The sequence below is a fragment of the Musca domestica genome, unplaced genomic scaffold (genome assembly GCF_030504385.1).
Source record: "Musca domestica strain aabys unplaced genomic scaffold, Musca_domestica.polishedcontigs.V.1.1 59, whole genome shotgun sequence".
Lineage (NCBI taxonomy): Eukaryota > Metazoa > Arthropoda > Insecta > Diptera > Muscidae > Musca > Musca domestica.
In genome coordinates, this window is record NW_026712362.1 from 2,575,989 (window position 1) to 2,597,143 (window position 21,155).

The 21,155-nt window shown below is 40.1% G+C and overlaps 1 protein-coding gene across 1 annotated transcript in view; it reads right to left on the reverse strand.

The window, feature by feature from the left end:
• Positions 1–2,928: 2,928 nt before the first annotated feature.
• LOC101893701 (lutropin-choriogonadotropic hormone receptor) overlaps positions 2,929–21,155 on the reverse strand; it is an 88,468-nt gene continuing 70,241 nt past the window's right edge. The window contains exons 6-18 of the mRNA XM_005183998.4: positions 17,582–17,656; positions 16,475–16,540; positions 16,333–16,401; positions 16,147–16,218; positions 13,536–13,653; positions 12,915–13,381; positions 9,927–10,145; positions 6,747–6,899; positions 6,456–6,601; positions 5,968–6,196; positions 3,773–3,968; positions 3,480–3,676; positions 2,929–3,236 (exon numbers count right to left, since the gene is read on the reverse strand). Coding sequence (XP_005184055.1) covers positions 3,056–3,236; positions 3,480–3,676; positions 3,773–3,968; positions 5,968–6,196; positions 6,456–6,601; positions 6,747–6,899; positions 9,927–10,145; positions 12,915–13,381; positions 13,536–13,653; positions 16,147–16,218; positions 16,333–16,401; positions 16,475–16,540; positions 17,582–17,656 — 2,188 coding nt within the window. The 3' untranslated portion in view covers positions 2,929–3,055. The remainder of the gene's footprint in view (positions 3,237–3,479; positions 3,677–3,772; positions 3,969–5,967; positions 6,197–6,455; positions 6,602–6,746; positions 6,900–9,926; positions 10,146–12,914; positions 13,382–13,535; positions 13,654–16,146; positions 16,219–16,332; positions 16,402–16,474; positions 16,541–17,581; positions 17,657–21,155) is intronic.

The following is a 21,155-nucleotide window of genomic DNA, read 5'->3' on the forward strand; positions in this document are numbered from 1 at the left end:
GCTTCCATTGATTAAATTACGTTTGATCTTGGCTATGATCACTTACCCTGAAATCTCTCTGCTAAGTTGGACAATAATAATTTTGGACCAAAATTTTACACAAATCACACGTACATACACATATATTTTTTCTCTTTAGTATTGGTTTGGTTTTTCTTATTTTCTAATTCGGTTTTATGTTTTTTTTTGGAACATCAGATTGTTTTTGTAGTTTCTTAGAAACAGTTGTATTTTATACAAATATATATTAATATACGTTTAAGTTCGATTTTTTGGACATTTCACATAAATAAATAAATTGTTTTTTTTTTTTATTTTATTTTCGTTTGTATGTAAGTTTTCTATGCTATATTAGGGTGTGCCGAAAAATGTTCGAAATTGAGATAATTTTCGAGAGAGGAAAGTGGAATGAGGAATTCTTGCTGTTGAGATTATTTTGTGAAATTACCAGCTGGCTCCAGGTCGTCTATATAGACAAGCTGGCCTCTAACTCGTCATCGTCTATGGAGACCAGCTGGCCACCAGCTCGTCTACGGAGACCGGCTGGCGGCCACCAGCTCGTCTACGGAGACCGGCTGGCGGCCACCAGCTCGTCTACGGAGACCAGCTGGTCGCCAGCTCGTCTATGGAGACCAGCTGAGCCATCAGCTCGTCTATGGAGACCAGCTGGGCCACCAGCTTGTCTATGGAGACCAGCTGGGCCACCAGCTCGTCTATCGAGACCAGCTGGGCCACCAGCTCTTCTATCGAGACCAGCTGGGCCACCAGCTCTTCTATCGAGACCAGCTGGGCCACCAGCTCGTCTATCGAGACCAGCTGGGCCACCAGCTCGTCTATAGAGACCAGCTGGGCCACCAGCTTGTCTATAGAGACCAGCTGAGCCACCAGCTTGTCCATAGAGACCAGCTGGGCCACCAGCTTGTCCATAGAGACCAGCTGGGCCACCAGCTTGTCCATAGAGACCAGCTGGGCCACCAGCTTGTCCATAGACACCAGCTGGGCCACCAGCTTGTCCATAGAGACCAGCTGGGCCAAAAGCTCGTCTATAGAGACAGAGCTGGCCACCAGCTCGTCTATAGAGACAGAGCCAGACAGAGCTGGCCACCACAGCTCGTCTATAGAGACCAGCTGGGCCTCCAGCTCGTCTATGAAGACCAGCTGGGCCAACAGCTCGTCTATGGAGACCAGCTGGGCCAACAGCTCGTCTATGGAGACCAGCTGGGCCACCAGCTCGTCTATCGAGACCAGCTGGGCCACCAGCTCGTCTATAGAGACAGGGCTGGCCACCAGCTTGTCTATAGAGACCAGCTGAGCCACCAGCTCGTCTATAGAGACAGGGCTGGCCACCAGCTTGTCCATAGAGACCAGCTGGGCCACCAGCTCGTCTATAGAGACAGGGCTGGCCACCAGCTCGTCTATAGAGACAGAGCTGGCCACCAGCTCGTCTATAGAGACAGAGCTGGCCACCAGCTCGTCTATAGAGACAGAGCTGGCCACCAGCTCGTCTATCGAGACCAGCTGGGCCACCAGCTCGTCTATCGAGACCAGCTGGGCCACCAGCTTGTCCATAGAGACCAGCTGGGCCACCAGCTCGTCTATAGAGACAGAGCTGGCCACCAGCTCGTCTATAGAGACAGAGCTGGCCACCAGCTCGTCTATAGAGACAGAGCTGGCCACCAGCTCGTCTATAGAGACAGAGCTGGCCACCAGCTCGTCTATAGAGACAGAGCTGGCCACCAGCTCGTCTATAGAGACAGAGCTGGCCACCAGCTCGTCTATAGAGACAGAGCTGGCCACCAGCTCGTCTATAGAGACAGAGCTGGCCACCAGCTCGTCTATAGAGACAGAGCTGGCCACCAGCTCGTCTATAGAGACAGAGCTGGCCACCAGCTCGTCTATAGAGACAGAGCTGGCCACCAGCTCGTCTATAGAGACCAGCTGGGCCACCAGCTTGTCTATAGAGACCAGCTGGGCCACCAGCTTGTCTATAGAGACCAGCTGGGCCACCAGCTCGTCTATAGAGACAGAGCTGGCCACCAGCTCGTCTATAGAGACAGAGCTGGCCCCCAGCACGTCTATATAGACCAGCTGGCCACCAGCTCGTCTATAGAGACAGAGCTGGCACCCAGCTCGTCCATAAAGACCAGCTGGGCACCAGCTCGTCTATAAAGACCAGCTGGACACCAAGCTCGTCTATAAAGACCAGCTGGGCACCAAGCTCGTCTACAAAGACCAGCTGGGCACCAAGCTCGTCTACAAAGACCAGCTCGGCACCAAGCTCGTCTACAAAGACCAGCTGGGCACCAAGCTCGTCTACAAAGACCAGCTGGGCACCAAGCTCGTCTATAAAGACCAGCTGGGCACCAAGCTCGTCTATAAAGACCAGCTGGCCACCAGCTCGTCTATGGAAGACCAGCTGGCCACCAGCTCGTCTATGGAAGACCAGGTGGCCACCAGCTCGTCTATGGAAGACCAGCTGGCCACCAGCTCGTCTATGGAAGACCAGTTGGCCACCAGCTTGTCTATGGAAGACCAGCTGGCCACCAGCTCGTTATGGAGACCAGCTGGCCACCAGCTTGTCTATATATATTTTGAATTTCACTCCGTAATTTGCAGCTGTTGAGCTGTAATTCATGATTTAATCTCGGCCTATAGAGACATCCATTTCTTTGCCAAGTATACCAAATTCGACGCTTTGAGCCATCATCCGGTTATTTTCTTCGGCACACCCAATTTCTTTATATATAATTAAATATCTATCTGTACATATGTATATACCATATTATTAACCTAACTACATCATAAATTTACATTTTGTTCATATCTATGTAAGTCTTCGACTTAAATAAATAATTTTTTTTAAATAATAATTAAAAATTAAATACAAAAAAATAATAATCAAAAATTAAATACAAAAATAATAATAATAATAGCAATGACTTCAAGTCTATGTCTAATGTTTTGGTTGTGTAGTTGCTGTTGTTGTCATAGTATCAATACTTCATGTAATTGTGGTTGCTGTCGTTACAATCTCATTTCGCTCCACAGCGCTGTCTCAGACAAAATCCTCTTTGCCCTGCAGCATTATTTGAGTCTCTGGTGGTGGGGTACCGTTGCTCTTTTGTATTTTTGGTATTAGAGAACCGTGTCTTTGTATAGAACAGGTGTAATTAGAGGTGGCCGGAAAGGAAATACTGTTTTTGTACTTCAATGCTTTCTGCTGGCAAAGGCCGAATCTGAGGCGAAAGAGAAAAAAATGGAGGGAAGCCAAAAAAAGTAGGATTAATGGAAAATTATTAAAAAATGGAAAGTTTCTTAAAAAATTGTTAACTGGCTGGTGGAAGAGAGTTTTTCCAGAAAAGGAGAGCAAATATTGTCTCACTTTGCTGTTTAACGCCAATATTCAATGGGCATTAACAATTGATGTCTCAGTAGGTATTAAAAGTAAAAAAAAAGTCTTCTCATAAAAATCTACTCACTTTGCCAACAGAAGATACAAATCCTGACGATACTGCGATGTTAATATGGCATACAAATATGGATCGGCACAAGAATTCAGGGGATACACAAACACCAATAGTATTTTCGATTTCGTTACATTTATCAACGGATAGCCGGATAAGGCTGTCAATCCAAAGAAGGCTATGGGAGCCCAGCAAGCAAAATTTGTAAATACCTGAAGTAGAAGAAAGAAAAAACATAGGATTTAATTAATAATCTTTATTTATTTTTGTCTTCCAGTAGATAAGAATGTTGTTGTTGCTTTCCTTACCAGCAAAGCCATTTTCTTGGCAACACTCATCTCTCCCGTCGAATTACTGTGAGCATGACGCGTCTCCTCGCCCAGCGACAAATATATTTGGCCATAGCAAATTGCAATAATGAAGAATGCCACACCATTTAGACCCATGATGGCAACCAGATAGGCGGTGTCGAAGGGATCGCGTATTTCCATGGGTAAACAAATACTGCAAAGAGATAATAAGCCAATTTATTGTTTCGGATAAGATAAATAAAAATACTGCCAATTATCAGGGTTTGCTTTTAAAGTCTGATAAATAAAGGCAATATTGGAGATTGGAATACAATATTATATACAACAAACTTCTAATCCTAGATCCAACTTTTTGTCCAGTGTGGAACCTTTTGGTTTGTCCGAGAAAGCGCTGTGGACCTTCAACTCGTCTTAAAAAATGCCCTTGGGCCTTTAACTCGTCAAAAACAAAAAAAAAAAACAAAATACTCAATGGGCCTTCAGCTCGTCAATAAATAGTCGTCCTTGGCCTTCTATAAAAAGTCCTCGGGCCTTCAACTGGTCTATAACCACTCATTGGGCCTTTAGCTCGTCTGTAAAAAATCGTTGGCCCTTTCACTCGTCAAAAAAAATCTTGGTGTCTTTAATTCGTCTAAAAAAATACTTCTTGATCCTCCAAATCGTCTGTATAGACTTTTTGGACCTTAAACCCGTCAAAAGAGACTCCACGGGGCAACAACTCGTCTATAAAGACTTATTTTGCTTTCAACTCATCTATTACCAGCTGGCCTCCAGCTCCTCTACACAGACACCAGCTGGCCTCCAGCTCCTCTATACAGACAACAGCTGGCCTCCAGCTCCTCTATACAGACACCACCTGGCCTCCAGCTCCTCAATACAGACACCACCTGGCCTCCAGCTCCTCTATACAGACACCAGCTGGCCTCCAGCTCCTCTATAGAGACCAGCTGGCCACCACCTCGTCTATAGAGATCAGCTGGCCTCCAGCTCGCCTATAGAGACAAGGTGGGCACCAGCTCCCCTATAGAGCCAAGATGGGCACCAGCTCGCCTATAGAGACCATCAGCTCGTCTATAGAGACCAGCTGGCCACCAGCTCGTCTATGGAGACCCGCTGGCCAACAGCTCGTCCATGGAGACCCGCTGGCCAACAGCTCGTCTATGGAGACCCGCTGGCCAACAGCTCGTCTATGGAGACCAGCTGGCCAACAGCTCGTCTATGGAGACCAGCTGGCCACCAGCTCGTCTATGGAGACCGGCTGGCCACCAGCTCGTCTATGGAGACCGGCTGGCCACCAGCTCGTCTATGGAGACCAGCTGGCCACCAGCTCGACTATAGAGACTCTCTCTCTCCACAGACTAGCTGAACTCCAGCTGGTCTATTAATGCTATCTGGCCCTGCAGCTCGCCCTTAAGAATCTCCCTGGCCACCAACTTGCCTATAAAGACTTCCGGCCTCCAGCTGATCTGTACAGACTTCCTGGCCTCCAGCTGATCTGTGAATAAAGACCAGGAGCCCATCAGCTCGCCTATACAGACCAGCTGGCCACCATAAAGAACAGGAGGCCATCAGCTCGTCTATAAAAACCAGCTGGACATCAGCTCATATGGAGACTAGCTGGCCTCTAAGCTCGTTTATAGAGACCACCTGTCCTCCAGCTCGTCTATAGAGACCTGCTGGCCTTCAAATCGTCTGTGAAGATCAGCTGGTCTCCAAATAGCCTATGAAGACCAGCTAGTCTCCAATTAGTCTATGAAGACCAGCTGGCCTTCAAATAACCTATGACTCTACAGACTAGCTGAACTCCAGCTGGTCTATTAATGCTATCTGGCCCTGCAGCTCGGCTATAAAGACTCCCTGGCCCCCAGTTCGTCTATAAAGGCTGTCAGCCCTCTAGTTGTTTTAAAAAACCATTCTGGCCTCCAGTTCGTCTATAAATACTTCATGACCTGCAGCTCATCTACCAAGACTCTCTGGCCTCCGTCGCATCTACCAAGACCTCTTGGGCTCAAGTTATATAAATCTTCTCTTTTAAACTTAGTCTCTAACTAAATAGACTCTTTCAAACTTTTTTAAATAGACTCCCTCCAGCTCAACTTCCAAAGATTTCATCCATCCCTCCAATTTCCCTCTTCCATATCCAAAGTGAACTATTTATAACCAATTGCCCCTCCTCCGCCCCTCTCGCTTACCTCGTCGATGAGTAATTGCTAATACCGAATAACGGCAATGACGACATAATAATAGAATAAATCCAGCCGCCCATCATAATATAAGCTGCTGGTCTCAATTTGATGCGATGATTCAAATAGAGGGCATGCGTTATGGCCAACCAGCGTTCGATGGTGATGACGGTCAATGTGAATACGGACAAATGGCTGGCAAACACCGTTAAGAAACCGGCAACTTTGCAACCGGCACCTAAAATAAAAAAAATTGCAAGTAAATATGAGATAACGAGAAAGAATAGAAGGGTAATTGAGGTTATGGTAACGGGAAACTTTGAGTATGATTAAGGGTAAAGAGAAATCAACAAAAGGGATTAACTTTTTTCATAAGGACAATGAAGGGAATGTGTTGGTAAGAGGTAATAAGTCAATATTGGTACTCGAAGAGATTTTTATGATTTAGGGATAAAAAAGGGATTTTATTAGAAACCAAGTCCCCCCTCATAACTCACCATATTGCCAATCGTAGGCATAATTAAAATACTCTCCCATGGAGTGAGAATCAATGCTGGCTATTAACAGCAAATAAAGACCCAAACATAAATCAGCAAATGCCAGATGACACATTAAAAATCTCGGTACAGATGGGGATTCGGATCTAAAGTAAATGCACAAAAAGAAAAATAAATCCATTTAATTTTTTTTCCTTATTTTTCCAACAACATTTTGCGTATTTTGTCTTTCCGCAGAAAGCATTTAAACATAAAATACATAGCATACTTTTATTGGAGAGAAAAGCTTACTTGATGGACAGAATCACCACAAGTACAGCAACATTTCCAATGACGGCCAAGCCAACAACGATCCAAACAGAAATACGCAGCCATTGATAGCCCATCACATCTTCGCAGGGATTCAATGCATTGGCCATGGGATAGCATTCCACATCGTGTTTGCTAGAAAAAGAGACGACGGAGAAGGAGTGGAATAAGAACAAACAAATTACAAGGAAAATGTATTTTCGAATTTAGGTTTCTTTAATTGTTATTTACAATGTTGTCGTTTAGATAGAGAACAGTTTAAAGAGGATAAAATAGAAACTTGGGAGAGAAATTCGGCGAAAGTGTAACGATGTTCATTCAAGTTTTTTAAAGGCATTTATTGGGATCTAGAATGATAGGTTAGTCTATGGGGAATCTCTTCATGAAACTTGATTTTCCGGAAGAGGTCTTTTGCTACTTCCGTAAATGAATAACTTTTTGAATGCTCTTACAAGAGATTTATTTGTGAGCTCTCCATGAAAGAGAACATCTTTAAGAGGTTTCCCACTAAAAAAAGATCTCTATTTTATAAAAGACCTTTCGAAGGCATGTCTAAGCAGGAAACCTACCAATCTGCTCCTCTTCTAAAAAGTATCAAAAAATATCCTCAGACCGAGATCAAAGCTCTCAGAAGGACACTCCTCTTTGATAGATGAGCTATCAAAGAAAGTCTATTTTCCATAGAAGAACTCTCAGAGAGCTCCCCTTCTACAGAAGAGCACAGAGAGAGAGAGAGAGAGAGCTTCTCCTCTACAAAAGAGAACCAAACAAGATTCTCTCAGAGAGCTTAGCTTCCATAGAAGTGATCTCGATAAGTTTCACTTTCATAGAAGAGCTCTCAATGAGTTTCATGAGCTCCTCGTCTACAAAAGAGCAACAAGAAAGCGCCTGTCAGAGAGCTTAGTTTCCATAGAAGAGCTCTCGATAAGTTTCACTTCAATAGAAGAGCACTTAGAGAACTCAGCTTCTACAGAAGAGCTCCACTCGATATCTCAGCGCCTAAAGAATGTCTCTCAATGAGGTCAGCTTCTATAGAATATTTATCAGAGAGTTCTTTTTCTATAGAAGAGCTCGCAGAGAGTTCAGTTTCTAAAGAACAGCTCTCAGAGAGCTAAGCTTCTATAGAACAGCAACCAAAGAGCTCAGCTTCTATAGAAGAGCACTCAAAGGGCTCAGCTTCTATAGAAGAACTATCAGAAAGTTCCACTTTCATAAAGGAGCTCCCGCTAAGTTCCACTTCCACAGAAGAGCACTCGGAATGCTCTTTTTCCATAGAAAAGCTCTCCTACATAAACTATACCTCTTCGGTGGAAAAGCTCCCCATTCATGGCAAAGTTCTCAGATAAAAAGATTTTCTGGAGAAGAGCTGTCAGACCGCGTCTACAGAGACCAGCTGGCCACCAGCTCGTCTATAGAGACCAGCTGGCCACCAGCTCGTCTATAGAGACCAGCTCTGGCCACCAGCTCGTCTATAGAGACCAGCTCTGGCCACCAGCTCGTCTATAGAGACCAGCTCTGGCCACCAGCTCGTCTATAGAGACCAGCTCTGGCCACCAGCTCGTCTATAGAGACCAGCTGGCCACCAGCTCGTCTATAGAGACCAGCTCTGGCCACCAGCTCGTCTATGGAGACCAGCTCTGACCACCAGCTCGTCTATGGAGACCAGCTCCGTCCATCAGCTCGTCTATGGAGACCAGCTCGTCTGTGGAGACCAGCTCTGGCCACCAGCTCGTCTATAGAGAGACCAGCTGGCCGGCCTTCAGCTCGTCTATAGAGAGACCAGCTGGCCTTCAGCTCGTCTATAGAGACAAGCTGGCCGGCCACCAGCTCGTCTATAGAGAGACCAGCTGGCCGGCCATCAGCTCGTCTATAGAGAGACCAGCTGGCCGGCCATCAGCTCGTCTATAGAGAGACCAGCTGGCCGGCCATCAGCTCGTCTATAGAGAGACCAGCTGGCCGGCCATCAGCTCGTCTATAGAGAGACCAGCTGGCCTTCAGCTCGTCTATAGAGACAAGCTGGCCGGCCACCAGCTCGTCTATAGAGACCAGCTGGCCTCCAGCTCATCTATAGTGACCAGGTGGCCTCCAGCTCGTCTATAGGGACCAGGTGGCCTCCAGCTCGTCTATAGGGACCAGCTGGCCACCAGCTCGTCTATAGAGACCAGCTGGCCACCAGCTCGTGTATAGAGGCCAGCTGGCCACCAGCTCGTCTATGAAGACCAGCTGGCCTCCAGCTTGTCTATAAAGACCAGCTGGCATCCAACTCGTCTATAGAGACAAACTGGCCTCCAGCTAGTCTATGAAGCCTCCCAGCTAGTCTATGAAGACAAGCGGGCCTCCAGCTCGTCTATAAAGACCAACTGGCCTCCAACTCTCCCAGCTGGCCTCCAGCGCGTCTACAATCACTCTCTGGCCTCCAGCTCGCTATAAAGACTCCGTTATAAATACCCCGTGGTCTCCAGCTCGTTTATGAAGACCTTCAGCTTGTCTATAAGGATTCTCTGGCCTCCAGCTCGTCTATAAAGTGTCTCTGGCCTCCAGCTCGTCTATGGAGACCAGCTGGCCTCCAGCTTTTCTATAAAGGCTCGCTGGCCTGCAGCTCGTCTATGAAGACTCTCGGACCTCCAGCTTGTCTATAAGGATTCTCTGGCCTCCAGCTCGTCTATGAAGACTCTCTGACCTCAAGATCGTCTATAATGACTCTCTTGCACACAGCTAGTCTATGAAGACTCCCAGGCCTCCACTTCTTCATGGACAAGTGTCTGTGTCATATCTTAGCACCAACTTTAGCTCGTGTATAAAAAATCTCGTCAGCCTTCCATAAAACCTTACAAATGCAGCAATTATATGAAACGTAAAAGCTTCCTCCTTCTCCTCACTTTATTTTATAGACCTCTTTCACATCGTATTAAAAGTTCTCTTTTCTGTCACTTACTCTCATCCAAAGCCATCGACTTAAAAAATATTTTCTTTTTTTTTTTGTCCAAAAAATGTTCTTTCCAATTTCCACGAAACCAAATGATTTTATCCCAAAAAAGTATTTCTTTCTTTCTTTACAAATGACACATTTATCCAATTCCACTTAAATCCTACTGAATGTCGAATTTGTGTGGGTGTGTTTGTGTGTCTGTTATTTTTTGTTAATTTTAAGAAAATACTCACCTAAAAGTAAAATTGCCACAGTACTCATCCAATTGACTTGAATCCGTATTGATTGGCTCATGGAATATACCAATATCCGATTTAATTGAATCCGACAAATAGTCATCCTCGTCGACGAAGTATTCAATGTCATTTAGATTCGGTTTCAGCTCCGACCACATATTCGATTCGCCCAGAAATTGATCGTCGGTGAGGGGGAAGTCGGAACGCATTAAACGTCTGGAAAATTTAAGAAAAATACTTTTTTTAAATATTGTTTTAAAACTTTTTGTTGTTTATTTGTCAACTTCCAGTTGCAGCTAAAAGCATCCTTTCGAATTCAAGAGGCCTTAACAATGTTCTGAATGAATGTCAACAGTGATTTTGTTGAAACAAATATTTACCAAAGGGGAAATATTCCATAGCTGTGATTTCTAGTGAGCCTCCCATTTGGTGGTAGCCCACTCCGAGTCAAAGTTCAAATGTCACCAACACTCACACCGTCCAAAACACCTGTTGAGCTATGTTTTCATGTTCAAGTTTTAAAGTGAAATTATTATGTTGCCGTTCAGTACAAAAAAAATTCAATGAAAATTAAAAAACAAAACTGAAATGTTTTCCGGGAATTTTCCCAGATAACTTTCTGTTTGAAGAGAAAAAAAACACAACAAAATATTATCTGTTCTATCTGTTCAGGATTTAATTTAGTCGACTATGAAATCACCCTACTGCCTTTACATCCATTAATTATATAATTACTTTCAGGCACTTCCTCTTCCAAAGGAGAACTCTCTGAGAGCTTTGATTCCATAGAAGAGTCCATACATTCCATTGGAGAGCAATCGGAGAGCTTAATTTCAAAGCTATATAGAGTTCTCGAAAAGCTGCTCTTTTATAAAAAGAAACTTTTAGAGAGCGCCTCTTCCAGAGAAATGCTCTCGGAGAGATCTCCTATGGAAATAGAACTCTCAGAGAGCAAATAGGGTGACCATATAGTCGAACAGAAGAAAGATCTGAAAGTTCCCGCCATCAGCTAGTCTGTGACGGCTCTTTGACGCTTAAGACGCCTATAAAGATTCCTTGTCTTGGGCTCGCCTATATAGATTCTCCTGTAGAGACTCCTAGGCTTAAGCTCTCCTACAGAAGCCTCTGGCCTTCAACTCGCCTTTAGAAAGTCCCTGCTCTTGGTCTCGTCTGCAGAAACTTCCAGACCTTCAACTAGTCTATAGAGACTACCTGACCATCAGCTCGCCTGCTCAGGCTCCCAGGCTTTCAAGTGACCTGTAGAAACTCCCCGGCCTTCAGCTCTCCAATGGAGGATTCCTGATTGTCAGTTCGCCTGCAAAGGTTCCCAAACCTCCAGTTCGCCTATAGAGGCTACCTGACCAAACACCTCGCCCATAAAGGCTCTCCGGCCCTTCAGATCGCCTACAAAAACTCCTTGGTCTTCAATTCGTCTATAGAGACTCCCTAATCTTGGCCTCGTATGTCGAAACTTCCAGTCCTTCATCTCGTCAATAGAGACTGAGTTCAGCTCATCTTCACTACACCTTAGGTTCACTTATAAAGACTTCCAGGCGTCCAACTGGCCTTTAGAAACTCACAGGTTTCCAACTGACCTATAGACTTCCCTCCCTCAAACTCACCAATAAAGGCTCTCCGGCCTCTAGCTCGCCTATAAAGGCTCTCTGGTCTTCAGCTTGCCTAAAAAGTTCCACTGATCTTCAGCTTGCATGAAGAGGCTCCCTCACCTTCAGCTTGTCTAAAGAGGCACGTATATAAACTCTATGGCCCAAGCTTGTCTATAAGGTCGCCCTAGCCTCTAGCTCGTATGGAAAAGCTTCCATGACTTCAGCTGATCTATAAAACATCTCTGGTCCTCATCTCGCCTATAAAGTCCACCGGCCTTCAGATCGTCTATGAAGAATCAGTGGCTCCCTAACAATTCTGTTTCCTGAAGCTTCTGATCGCCTATAAAGCCTGCCTGACCCTTCAGATCGCCTGCAGAGGATCCCTGATCTTCAGTTCGCCTGTAGAGACTCCATGTACTATAGAGGCTCCCTAACCTCTTGCTCATCTAAAGAGACACCCTCACCTTTGGTTCGGTTTAAGAGGCCACCTGTGGAGATTTCCAGACCTTCAGTTCGCATATAGAGGATCGCTGATATTAGTTTGCCTACAAAGGCCTCAGCTCGCCAAAAGAAACTCCTGATGCTTCAGCTCGCCTGTAGAGGCTCCTGATGCTTCAGCTCACCTATAGAAGCTTCTGATGCCCTAGATTCCCTATAGAGAATCCTGATGCTTCAGCTCACCTATAGAGACTCCTGAGACTTCAGTTCGTCTATAGAAGCTCCTGAGGCTTCAGCTCGCCTATATAGGCTCCTGATGTTTCAGCTCGCTTATAGAGACTCCTGATGCTTCAGCTCGCCTATAGAGACTCCTGATGCTTCAGTTCGTTTATAAAGACTTCTGATGCTTCAGCTCGGCTATAGAAGCCTGATCTTTAACTTGCCAAAAGAGAAGGTACTGATGCTTCAGCTCACCTACAGAGACTCCTGATGCTTCAGTTCGCCTATAGAGACTCCTGATACTTCAGCTCGCCTATAGAGGCTGCCTGATCTTCAACTCTCCAAAAGAGACTCCTTGACATTCAGGCCGCCTTTAAAGGCTCCTGATGCTTCAGCTCACTCATAGAGACTTCCTACCTTCAGTTCATCAAATGAGACCCCTTGCCTTCAGCTCGTCTATAGAAATTTCCGTTTTTCTGTTTTTTAAACGTCCCTTATATTTTCCTCTACCTAAAATATCCTGTGCCAGATAATATTTTCCTATTATCAATATCTGGCATTCGAAGTGTATGTTCAACATCAGTAAATATTTGTTTAAATTTATGAAAGGAACACCCCCAGCAGCAGCAGCAGTAGTCGAAATCAACAATCACAACACATCCAATGGACAAATTTTATTATTACCCCACACTCACACACATGCATGTTGACACACACATACCTGTATAGAATGCTATTGATATTTGTTAACAAATTGATTTTGTTTTCATCCAGCGGAGAGGAAGAGGAGGAAGTTGTTGTTATTGCTGATGTGCCATCACCAGTAGTTGTTGTGGTACCGGTAACCGGAAATTCATGTGTCGTACGTTTCCATACACCAGCAGTGGCGCCCAAATCGTCCTGTGGCGTTGACCAAGTACCTTTGAAAAATTCTGCATTTTCTTCTCCTCCTCCACCTCCTCCCGCCATGGCATCCCGCATCTCGCCATAGTCCTCTGGGACTCCATTGTTTTGTGTGAATTTCTCCAATTTTTGTAAATTATTGGCATCTTTGTTTTTATTGATGCATTGTTGTTGCCATTTTTCGATTTCCTTCATACGTTCCGCATGTCGCCGGGGATCGTGACGTGAGGGAAATTTAAAAGCACAACAATGAAAGGAATGTGTTAAATGAGCCTTTTGTAAATTCTGAAAGAGACGAAATACAAACAGACGGAAGAAACAAAGTTTGGAATGATAAATAGAAATAAGTAATGCTGGCGGATTCAATTTGTCTTCTTTTGTTGTGTCTCCATAAATTTCCGGAAGTATTTTTTTCCTTCAATTTTCTATCGATATTTACCTTAAAGTTATAAATGGATGGTATGGTTTTCAGTGTATGCGTATTTTCAATACGCAGCACTTCAATATCCTGCAGACCGGCTGAGGGCAAACGCACCAACGATGTACTGGAGAGATCTCTGGGTGGGGGGTAGAAGAAAAACACAAATGAGATGGGAAAATTATTAAAAAGATAGAAAAAAGGACATCGTATTGAGTTCACTCTTCTAAAAAGGGAGGCTCTCTGACGCTTCAGCTCGCTTAAAGAGGGTTTCTGGCGCTTTAATTCGCCTATAGAAGCTCCTTGACCTTCAATTCGCCTATAGAAACTACCTGACACATCAGCTCGCCTGAAATGGTTCTCTAACGCTAAAGATCGCCTAAAGAGGCTCTCTGGCGCTCCTCTGACCTTCAATTCGCCTATTGAGATTCCTTGACCTTCAGCTTGCCTATAAAGGGTCTCGGAGGCTTCATCTCGCCTATAGAGACTCTCGGAACCTTCAGTTCGCCTATAATGGTTAAGACGCTTCAGATCGCCTAAAGAAGCTCTTTGACGCCTTAGCTCCCCTACAGAGCCTTTCTGACGCTTCTTTTAGGCTATTGAAGCTCCCTGAACTTCAGTTAGGCTATAGAAGTTCCCTGACCTAAAATTCACCATAGAGGCTCTCTAACCCTTCAGCCCGCCTATAGAGGCCCCCTGACCCATCAGCTCGCATATAGTGTCTCTCTGACCCTTTAGTTCGCCCATAGAGCCTCTCTGACCCATCAGTTAGGCAATAATGGTTCTCTGACCTTTAATATTTCCTATAGAGGCTTTCAGACCTTTAACTACCCTCTAGATGCTCCCTGAACGTTCAGCTTGTTTATAAAGGCTTCGTAAAGTGTCAACTCGCCTACAAAGGCTCCCCGACCTTTTAGCTCATCTATAATGGCTATATAATCCTACAAAGTGCATAAACTGGCTCACTTGTCCTTTAGCTCGCCTATAGAAGCTCCTTAACTTTCAGTTCGTCCAAAGAGACTTTATCGCGCTTCAGTTCGTCTAACTAGTCTCCCTCGCCTTTCTACTAGTCTATGGAGACTCCCTGACTATTCAGCTCTTCTAAAAAAAACTCTCATGCCTCCAGCTCGACTTAAAAGACTCGATGGCCTCCAACTAGTTTTAATAACTCGTATAAATGACTCCCTGATCACCAACTCGTCTAAAAAGTCTATCTGGCCTCCAGTTCATCTAAAGATTATTGGGCATCTAACTCGTATAAAAAGACTCACAGATCGTCAATGAAGACTCCTTCACCACTCTCACTCGTCGGAAAGGTTCATTGTCCTCCAGCTCATCTAAGAAAACTCCCTGATCTCCAGCTCGTCTAAAAAGAACTCTAAAAAGACTCACCGATTTTCTGAAGATACTTATTGGCCTACACTTTGTCTAAAAATACCCACTGGGCTTCAACTGATATAAAAAGAATTACTGGCCTCCAGCTCGTGTGAAGAGACCCCCTGACCTCCACCTAGTCTAAACAGACTTCCCTGCCTCAAACTCGTTTTAAATATTTCATGATTTCTAGCTCGTCTAAAAAGACTCTTTGGACTCCAGATCGTCTAAAAAGACTCACTGGGCTCCACCTCGTCTAAAACGACTCACTTGGCTCCAACACGTTTAAACAAACTTCTGGTTTCCAGGTCATCTAAAAAGACTTTCTGGCCTCCAACTCGTCTAAAAAGGCTTTGTGGCCACCAATATATCTAAGAATACTCGTCTTAAAACACTTTCTGGCCTACAACTGGTCTAAAAAGGCCGACTGGGCTCCAGATCCGTAAAAAAAATATCCTGGCCACCTGCTCGTCTAAAAAGGCTCTATGGCCTAGAGCCTCCGCTTCGACTCTTTGACATTCAGCTCGTCTAAACCACCAGATCGTCGAAAGAGACTAGTTGGCCTCGTCTAAACCGACTCACTGTGCTCCAACTCGTCTAAAAAGACTCAATCAACACAAGTTCATCAAAAAATAATTACTGACTCGTCTAAAAAGGCACGATTGTTTCCAGCTAGTCTAAATGACCAACTAGCATTGATCATCCTGCCCTCTTCTAGAATGACACCCTCCAGCTCGTCTATAAAGACTCTCTATAGCTGGCCCATGAATACTTTCCCAAGGCTTCCACAAGGGCGGTTTTCGTGCCCGTATAATGACATTTTCCTACTCACTTATAATAATTCTATCCTGCTCCCTTATAAAAAATCATCCCAGATTGTTTAAAAAGACTCCCTTCAACCCTCGTCTATGAAGACCCTCAGTTCACGACACTAATGAGTCCCTTCTATTATTCTATAAATACTGCTGTCTTCCGCTCGTTTATAGAGACTGCCTCCCCTTATATAGAGTCTATCCCGCTCATCTATAAAGAATCCCCAACACGTCAATACGGCCTGTAAAAATTCCATCCCTTGCGTCTATAAAACCTATCTTTAGTTTATCTAAAAACACTCCCGGTAGAGATCTTTTTGATCCTCCACAAGGACTTTCTGATGTTTATATATAATTATAACAAGTAAAAAAGCAGGTAAGTTCGGCCGGCCCGGACTTTTAATACTTTTGTTGGTGGAGGGTATAAAATTATATTTGATACTTACAATTCTTGCATGCTCATGCCATTGAATGCATTTGGATGGACTTCTCGCAAATTGCGGTTTTCTTTTAAAATGCTGCAATTAAAGGGGATGGGGGTAGGTTATTAGATTTATTATAACGATTTTTTATTAATTTAAGTAAAAGAAAATAAATATACAATTTTCGGTTCTTTGTAAAACTCAACTTACAGTTTGGCTATTTGAGAGCCATAAAATGCTGAATCATCTATGTAATTTATGTAATTATTTGCTAAAATTCTGAAAAAATTAATAAAAAAAAATTGTTAAAAAAATAAAAAAATCAAATAATAATAACTTTTAAAATACTTACAATTGGTCAGTCTTTATTTTTATCGATTTTGAATCAATTCGAGTTATGTGATTATTATCGAGATCTCTGAAAGGAAAAAGGGAAGTGTTTTTTAATTAATATAATATTAATATAATAATAATAATAATAATAATAATAATAATAATAATAATAATAATAATAATAATAATGATAATAATAATAATAATAATAATAATAATAATAATAATAATAATAATAATAATAACAATATTAATATTAATAATATTAATAATAATAATAATAATAATAATAATAATAATAATAATAATAATAATAATAATAATAATAATAATAATAATAACAATGATAATAATAACAATAATAATAATAATAATAATAATAATAATAATAATAATAATAATAATAATAATAATAATAATAATAATAATAATAATAATAATAATAAAAATGATAATAATAATAACGAAAATAGTAATAAGAAAAATAACATTAATATTAATAAAATAATAATATTATTATTAACATTAATAATAATAATAAAAATTATAAAAATATATATTAATAATAAACATAATAATAATAATAATAATAATAATTATAATAATAATAATAATAATAATAATAATAATAATAATAATAATAATAATAATAATAATAATAATAATAATAATAATGATAATAATAATAATAATAATAATAATAATAATAATAATAATAATAATAATAATAATAATAATAATAATAATAATGATAATAATAATAATAATAATAATAATAATAATAATAATAATAATAATAATAATAATAATAATGATAATAATAATAATAATAATAATAATGATAACAATAATAATAATAATAATAATAATAATACAAAATAATAATAATAATAATAATAATAATAATAATAATAATAATAATGATAATAATAATAATAATAATAATAATAATAATAATAATAATTATAATAATAATAATAATAATAATTATTATTATTATTATTATTATTATTATTATTATTATTATTATTATTATTATTATTATTATTATTATTATTATTATTATTATTATTATTATTATAAATAAATAAATTTAAAATAAAATATTTTGAAATATTATGCTTACATCATTTGCAGTATATTTGTCGATGGCAAATAGGTTAAGTCGGGTATTGTTGTTAAACCGCTATTTATAATACGTCTGAAAAAGATGAAATAGAAGAAATTTTAATGATAAAAAAAAACATTTTTTATTAAACATAATTTATGATTTTTCACACAAGAAGAGCTGAAACTAATTTGTACCATTTCCGGTAGTTTGAGTTTTGTTCATAAATAAATTTTATGATTTTAAAACTCGTATACAAAACACCTAACCAAAAAAACTATGTGTATGTATGAAGAGCTCTTCTTCCCACACTATCAAATTCCAACGAATACCTACTCTCATTTTACAACTGAGTGGGCATTTCGTAGTAAATAATTAAAAACATTTTCTAAATTAACAGCACAATATTAGCCACTAACATCAATCTCTCTATCATTTCGATGTAACAAATCATTGACAAGTGGCCGAGTTCTACTTGACGATTCATTTCAAAAATAATTTACTAATCCATTGCATATGTTTACACTTGGCAAACAATTACTAACCCTCTCCCCTCCCTCTCTCTCTCTCTCTCTCTCTCTTTGCGTGTGTGTTTGTTTGCTTTTAGATATTTATAGTTAAACTTGTACATAAACTAACCTCCAAACACACACCCAGATGCACATCAACACATTTTTTGGTTTGCACAACTAATCTGCACCGCACTTTGTTATTGAACTCATCCTTCTGCTCTAGTTTTACGCATATACCGGGACCACTTGTTAGCTATGCAAATAATCTCAACATGATGTTGTTGATGTTATTTTTGTTGTTGTTATTTTTTATAATACATAGCGTTTAAAATAAAGTTAGTGGCATGGTGAGCAAATAAAATAGTTTATTGTTCGGTTTAGAAGCTATTTGACGCGCTACGTTTGTTTAGGTTTAGGAGACCTTAAGACTATAGAGTGGACCGAAGTATTCCCCTACTTATGTCCTTGGGGGATCTTTAAACAAGTATCTTAAAAAAATTATAATTATAGCTTTGAAGGTATTTGAAAAAATTAACTTATGGCCTAGAAAAAAGCTCACTCAAAATTCATGAGAATAGCGCTTTTGGACTTTGAAAAAAATGTTGTTTTTTTTTTAAATTCCCTAATTGATTAAGTGATTGCTGGTGACAAAAATTTTTCTTTTTCAAAAAAAAAAAATTATGGCCATTGATCCATGACCTAAAAAAATATTCTTTACAAAAATCAAATATTAGTCCTTCATTTTTATACCCTACACCACATAGTGGTAAGGGTATTATGTCTTTGTACATTTGTTTGTAACAGGGAGAAAAAAGCGAGATGGACCCATAGTTAATTTGAGGATCTTCATAGAATCACTTTTTGAGTCGACTTATGCATGTCAGTCAGTCCGTCCGTCCGTCCATGTATTCTTGTGAACAAAATGCAGGTTACATTTACTATCCGATTGAGATGAAATTTTGCAATGATCCTCGAAATAATTATTTTAAAGTATCGTCGACTATGGCCTTGATGATCCATGAAAAAATGGTCTTAAAAAATTATTTTTAGGAATAAAAGATTATAACTTTGATGATCCTTGAAAAAATTTAAATTAAAGGTAAATTTAATTAAAGGTCCTTGAATTATAAACTCTACTACCCTTCAAAAATTACCTAAATAAGTTATTTTTAAGTTACCAAGATTATAGTCTTGATGATCTTTAAAAACATTATCTTTAAAATCCACGATTGCTTCCATTGCGATCCTTCAAACAAATTATAATCAGGGTTGTACCTTGCAAAAATCAGAGTTTATAGCCTTGATGGTCCTTGAATTATAACCACTTATGTCCTTCAATAATTATCTTAAAATATCCACCATTATAGTCTTGATGATCGTTGAAAAAATTATTTTAAAAATTAAAAAAATTTCCTTAAAATACCCTATTAAAATCAGAGCTGAGCCTTGCAAAAGTTGATGATCTTCTTGATGAGCCTTGGAAAAAATTATCTTAAACAAGTGAAGAAGCAGCTAAGTCCACAATTCGGAAGGAGCTTGAATATTTAAAAAAAAATCCGTCGAAAAATGCCGCTCTAATGAAAACCTTTATATGGGGGCTATAAGTATTTTTTTTTTTTTTTTTTTTTGTAATAGGTTGTAGATTCCGAACTTTAAATACGAAATTTTACGAAATTCTAGTGAATAATGTCGTTAATATCATCAAAGTACCGAATATAGTGAGGTATCGTTGTATGGGGGATATACTAAAACGTAGACCTGCATAGACAATTTTACGTCATAGGTCGTAGTACCCATTACGAACTTCAAATACGAAATTTGACGCAATTGCGGTGAATAATGTTGCGAAAATCCTGGAAATACTGAATATTTCGGGGTGGCGTTACAAGGGTGCCTATATAGACAATTCTCTTTCAGGGGGTAAATTACTCAAAGGGAACTACTTCTGTGGATTTTCAGACTACTCTCAGAGAACTCCTTGTGTGGAATTGAAAAATGTGACTAACATCAAAATACCGAATGTCAGGAGGTACTGTTATATGGGGGCTATCGTAGACCTATGTAGACAATACTCTTTCAGGGGGTTAGGTACTCAGAAGGAACTTCTTGCGTAGAATGCCACAGATTTCATTAAAAAATGTGGCTAAAATCATCAAAATACCAAATATCAGGAGGTACACTTATATGGGGCCTATGCGATATCGTGGACCGATATAACCCATTTTCGTACTTGAAATTTTAGCTTCCTATCTTTACTCGTTTTGACTCTAGCGTGATTACAACAGACCGACAGATAGACGAACGGTCAGGAATAAATCATTTTAGAATTTTACGCTGATCAAGAATATATATACTTTGTCTAAAATTATTATTTCGATGAGTTACAAACGGAATGACGAGTAGTATACCCTCCATACTATGTATGGTGGAGGATATACAAATCCACGAGAAAAAAGTTTTTTTATGGTCCTTGAAAAAATATGATAAAATATACACGGTTGTAGCCTTGAGGGTCCTTCAATAAAACATCCTTAAAATCTACGATTATAGTTCTGCTAGTTCTAAAACAATTTTCTCTAAAAATTCACAATTATAGATTTGATGATTTTGAAAATAAATATTTTTAAAATCCATTTTTAGAGCCTTGATTATACTTTTGAAAAATATTCTTGGTTGGCCCTTAAATAATATTCCTCAAAAATCCACTATTATCTCGATTTAGTCCTTTAGCAAATATTATTAAAAATCCATGATTATTACGGCTTTGTTTTTAAAGTAAATCCCCAACAATTCCAAAATTTTAGCTCTAATTTCCCTTAACGTATACGATGGGGGGTCCTTGAAAAATATTCCTTAAAAATTTCAAAATTTATGGTCTAATATTCCTTAAAAAAATGTAGAAATAACCAGTTATAACTTGGCCTTTCCTACTCTATATACATTTATAATTATATGCCTCCAGCAGAGAATTCTTATAAAATATTTATAGTATTGTAGAGCTTGTTTGTGTCCTCGAATTCTTATTCGCATTGCCTAACACTCAAATGCCCATGAACACGTGGATGTCTGTGAATGCCACA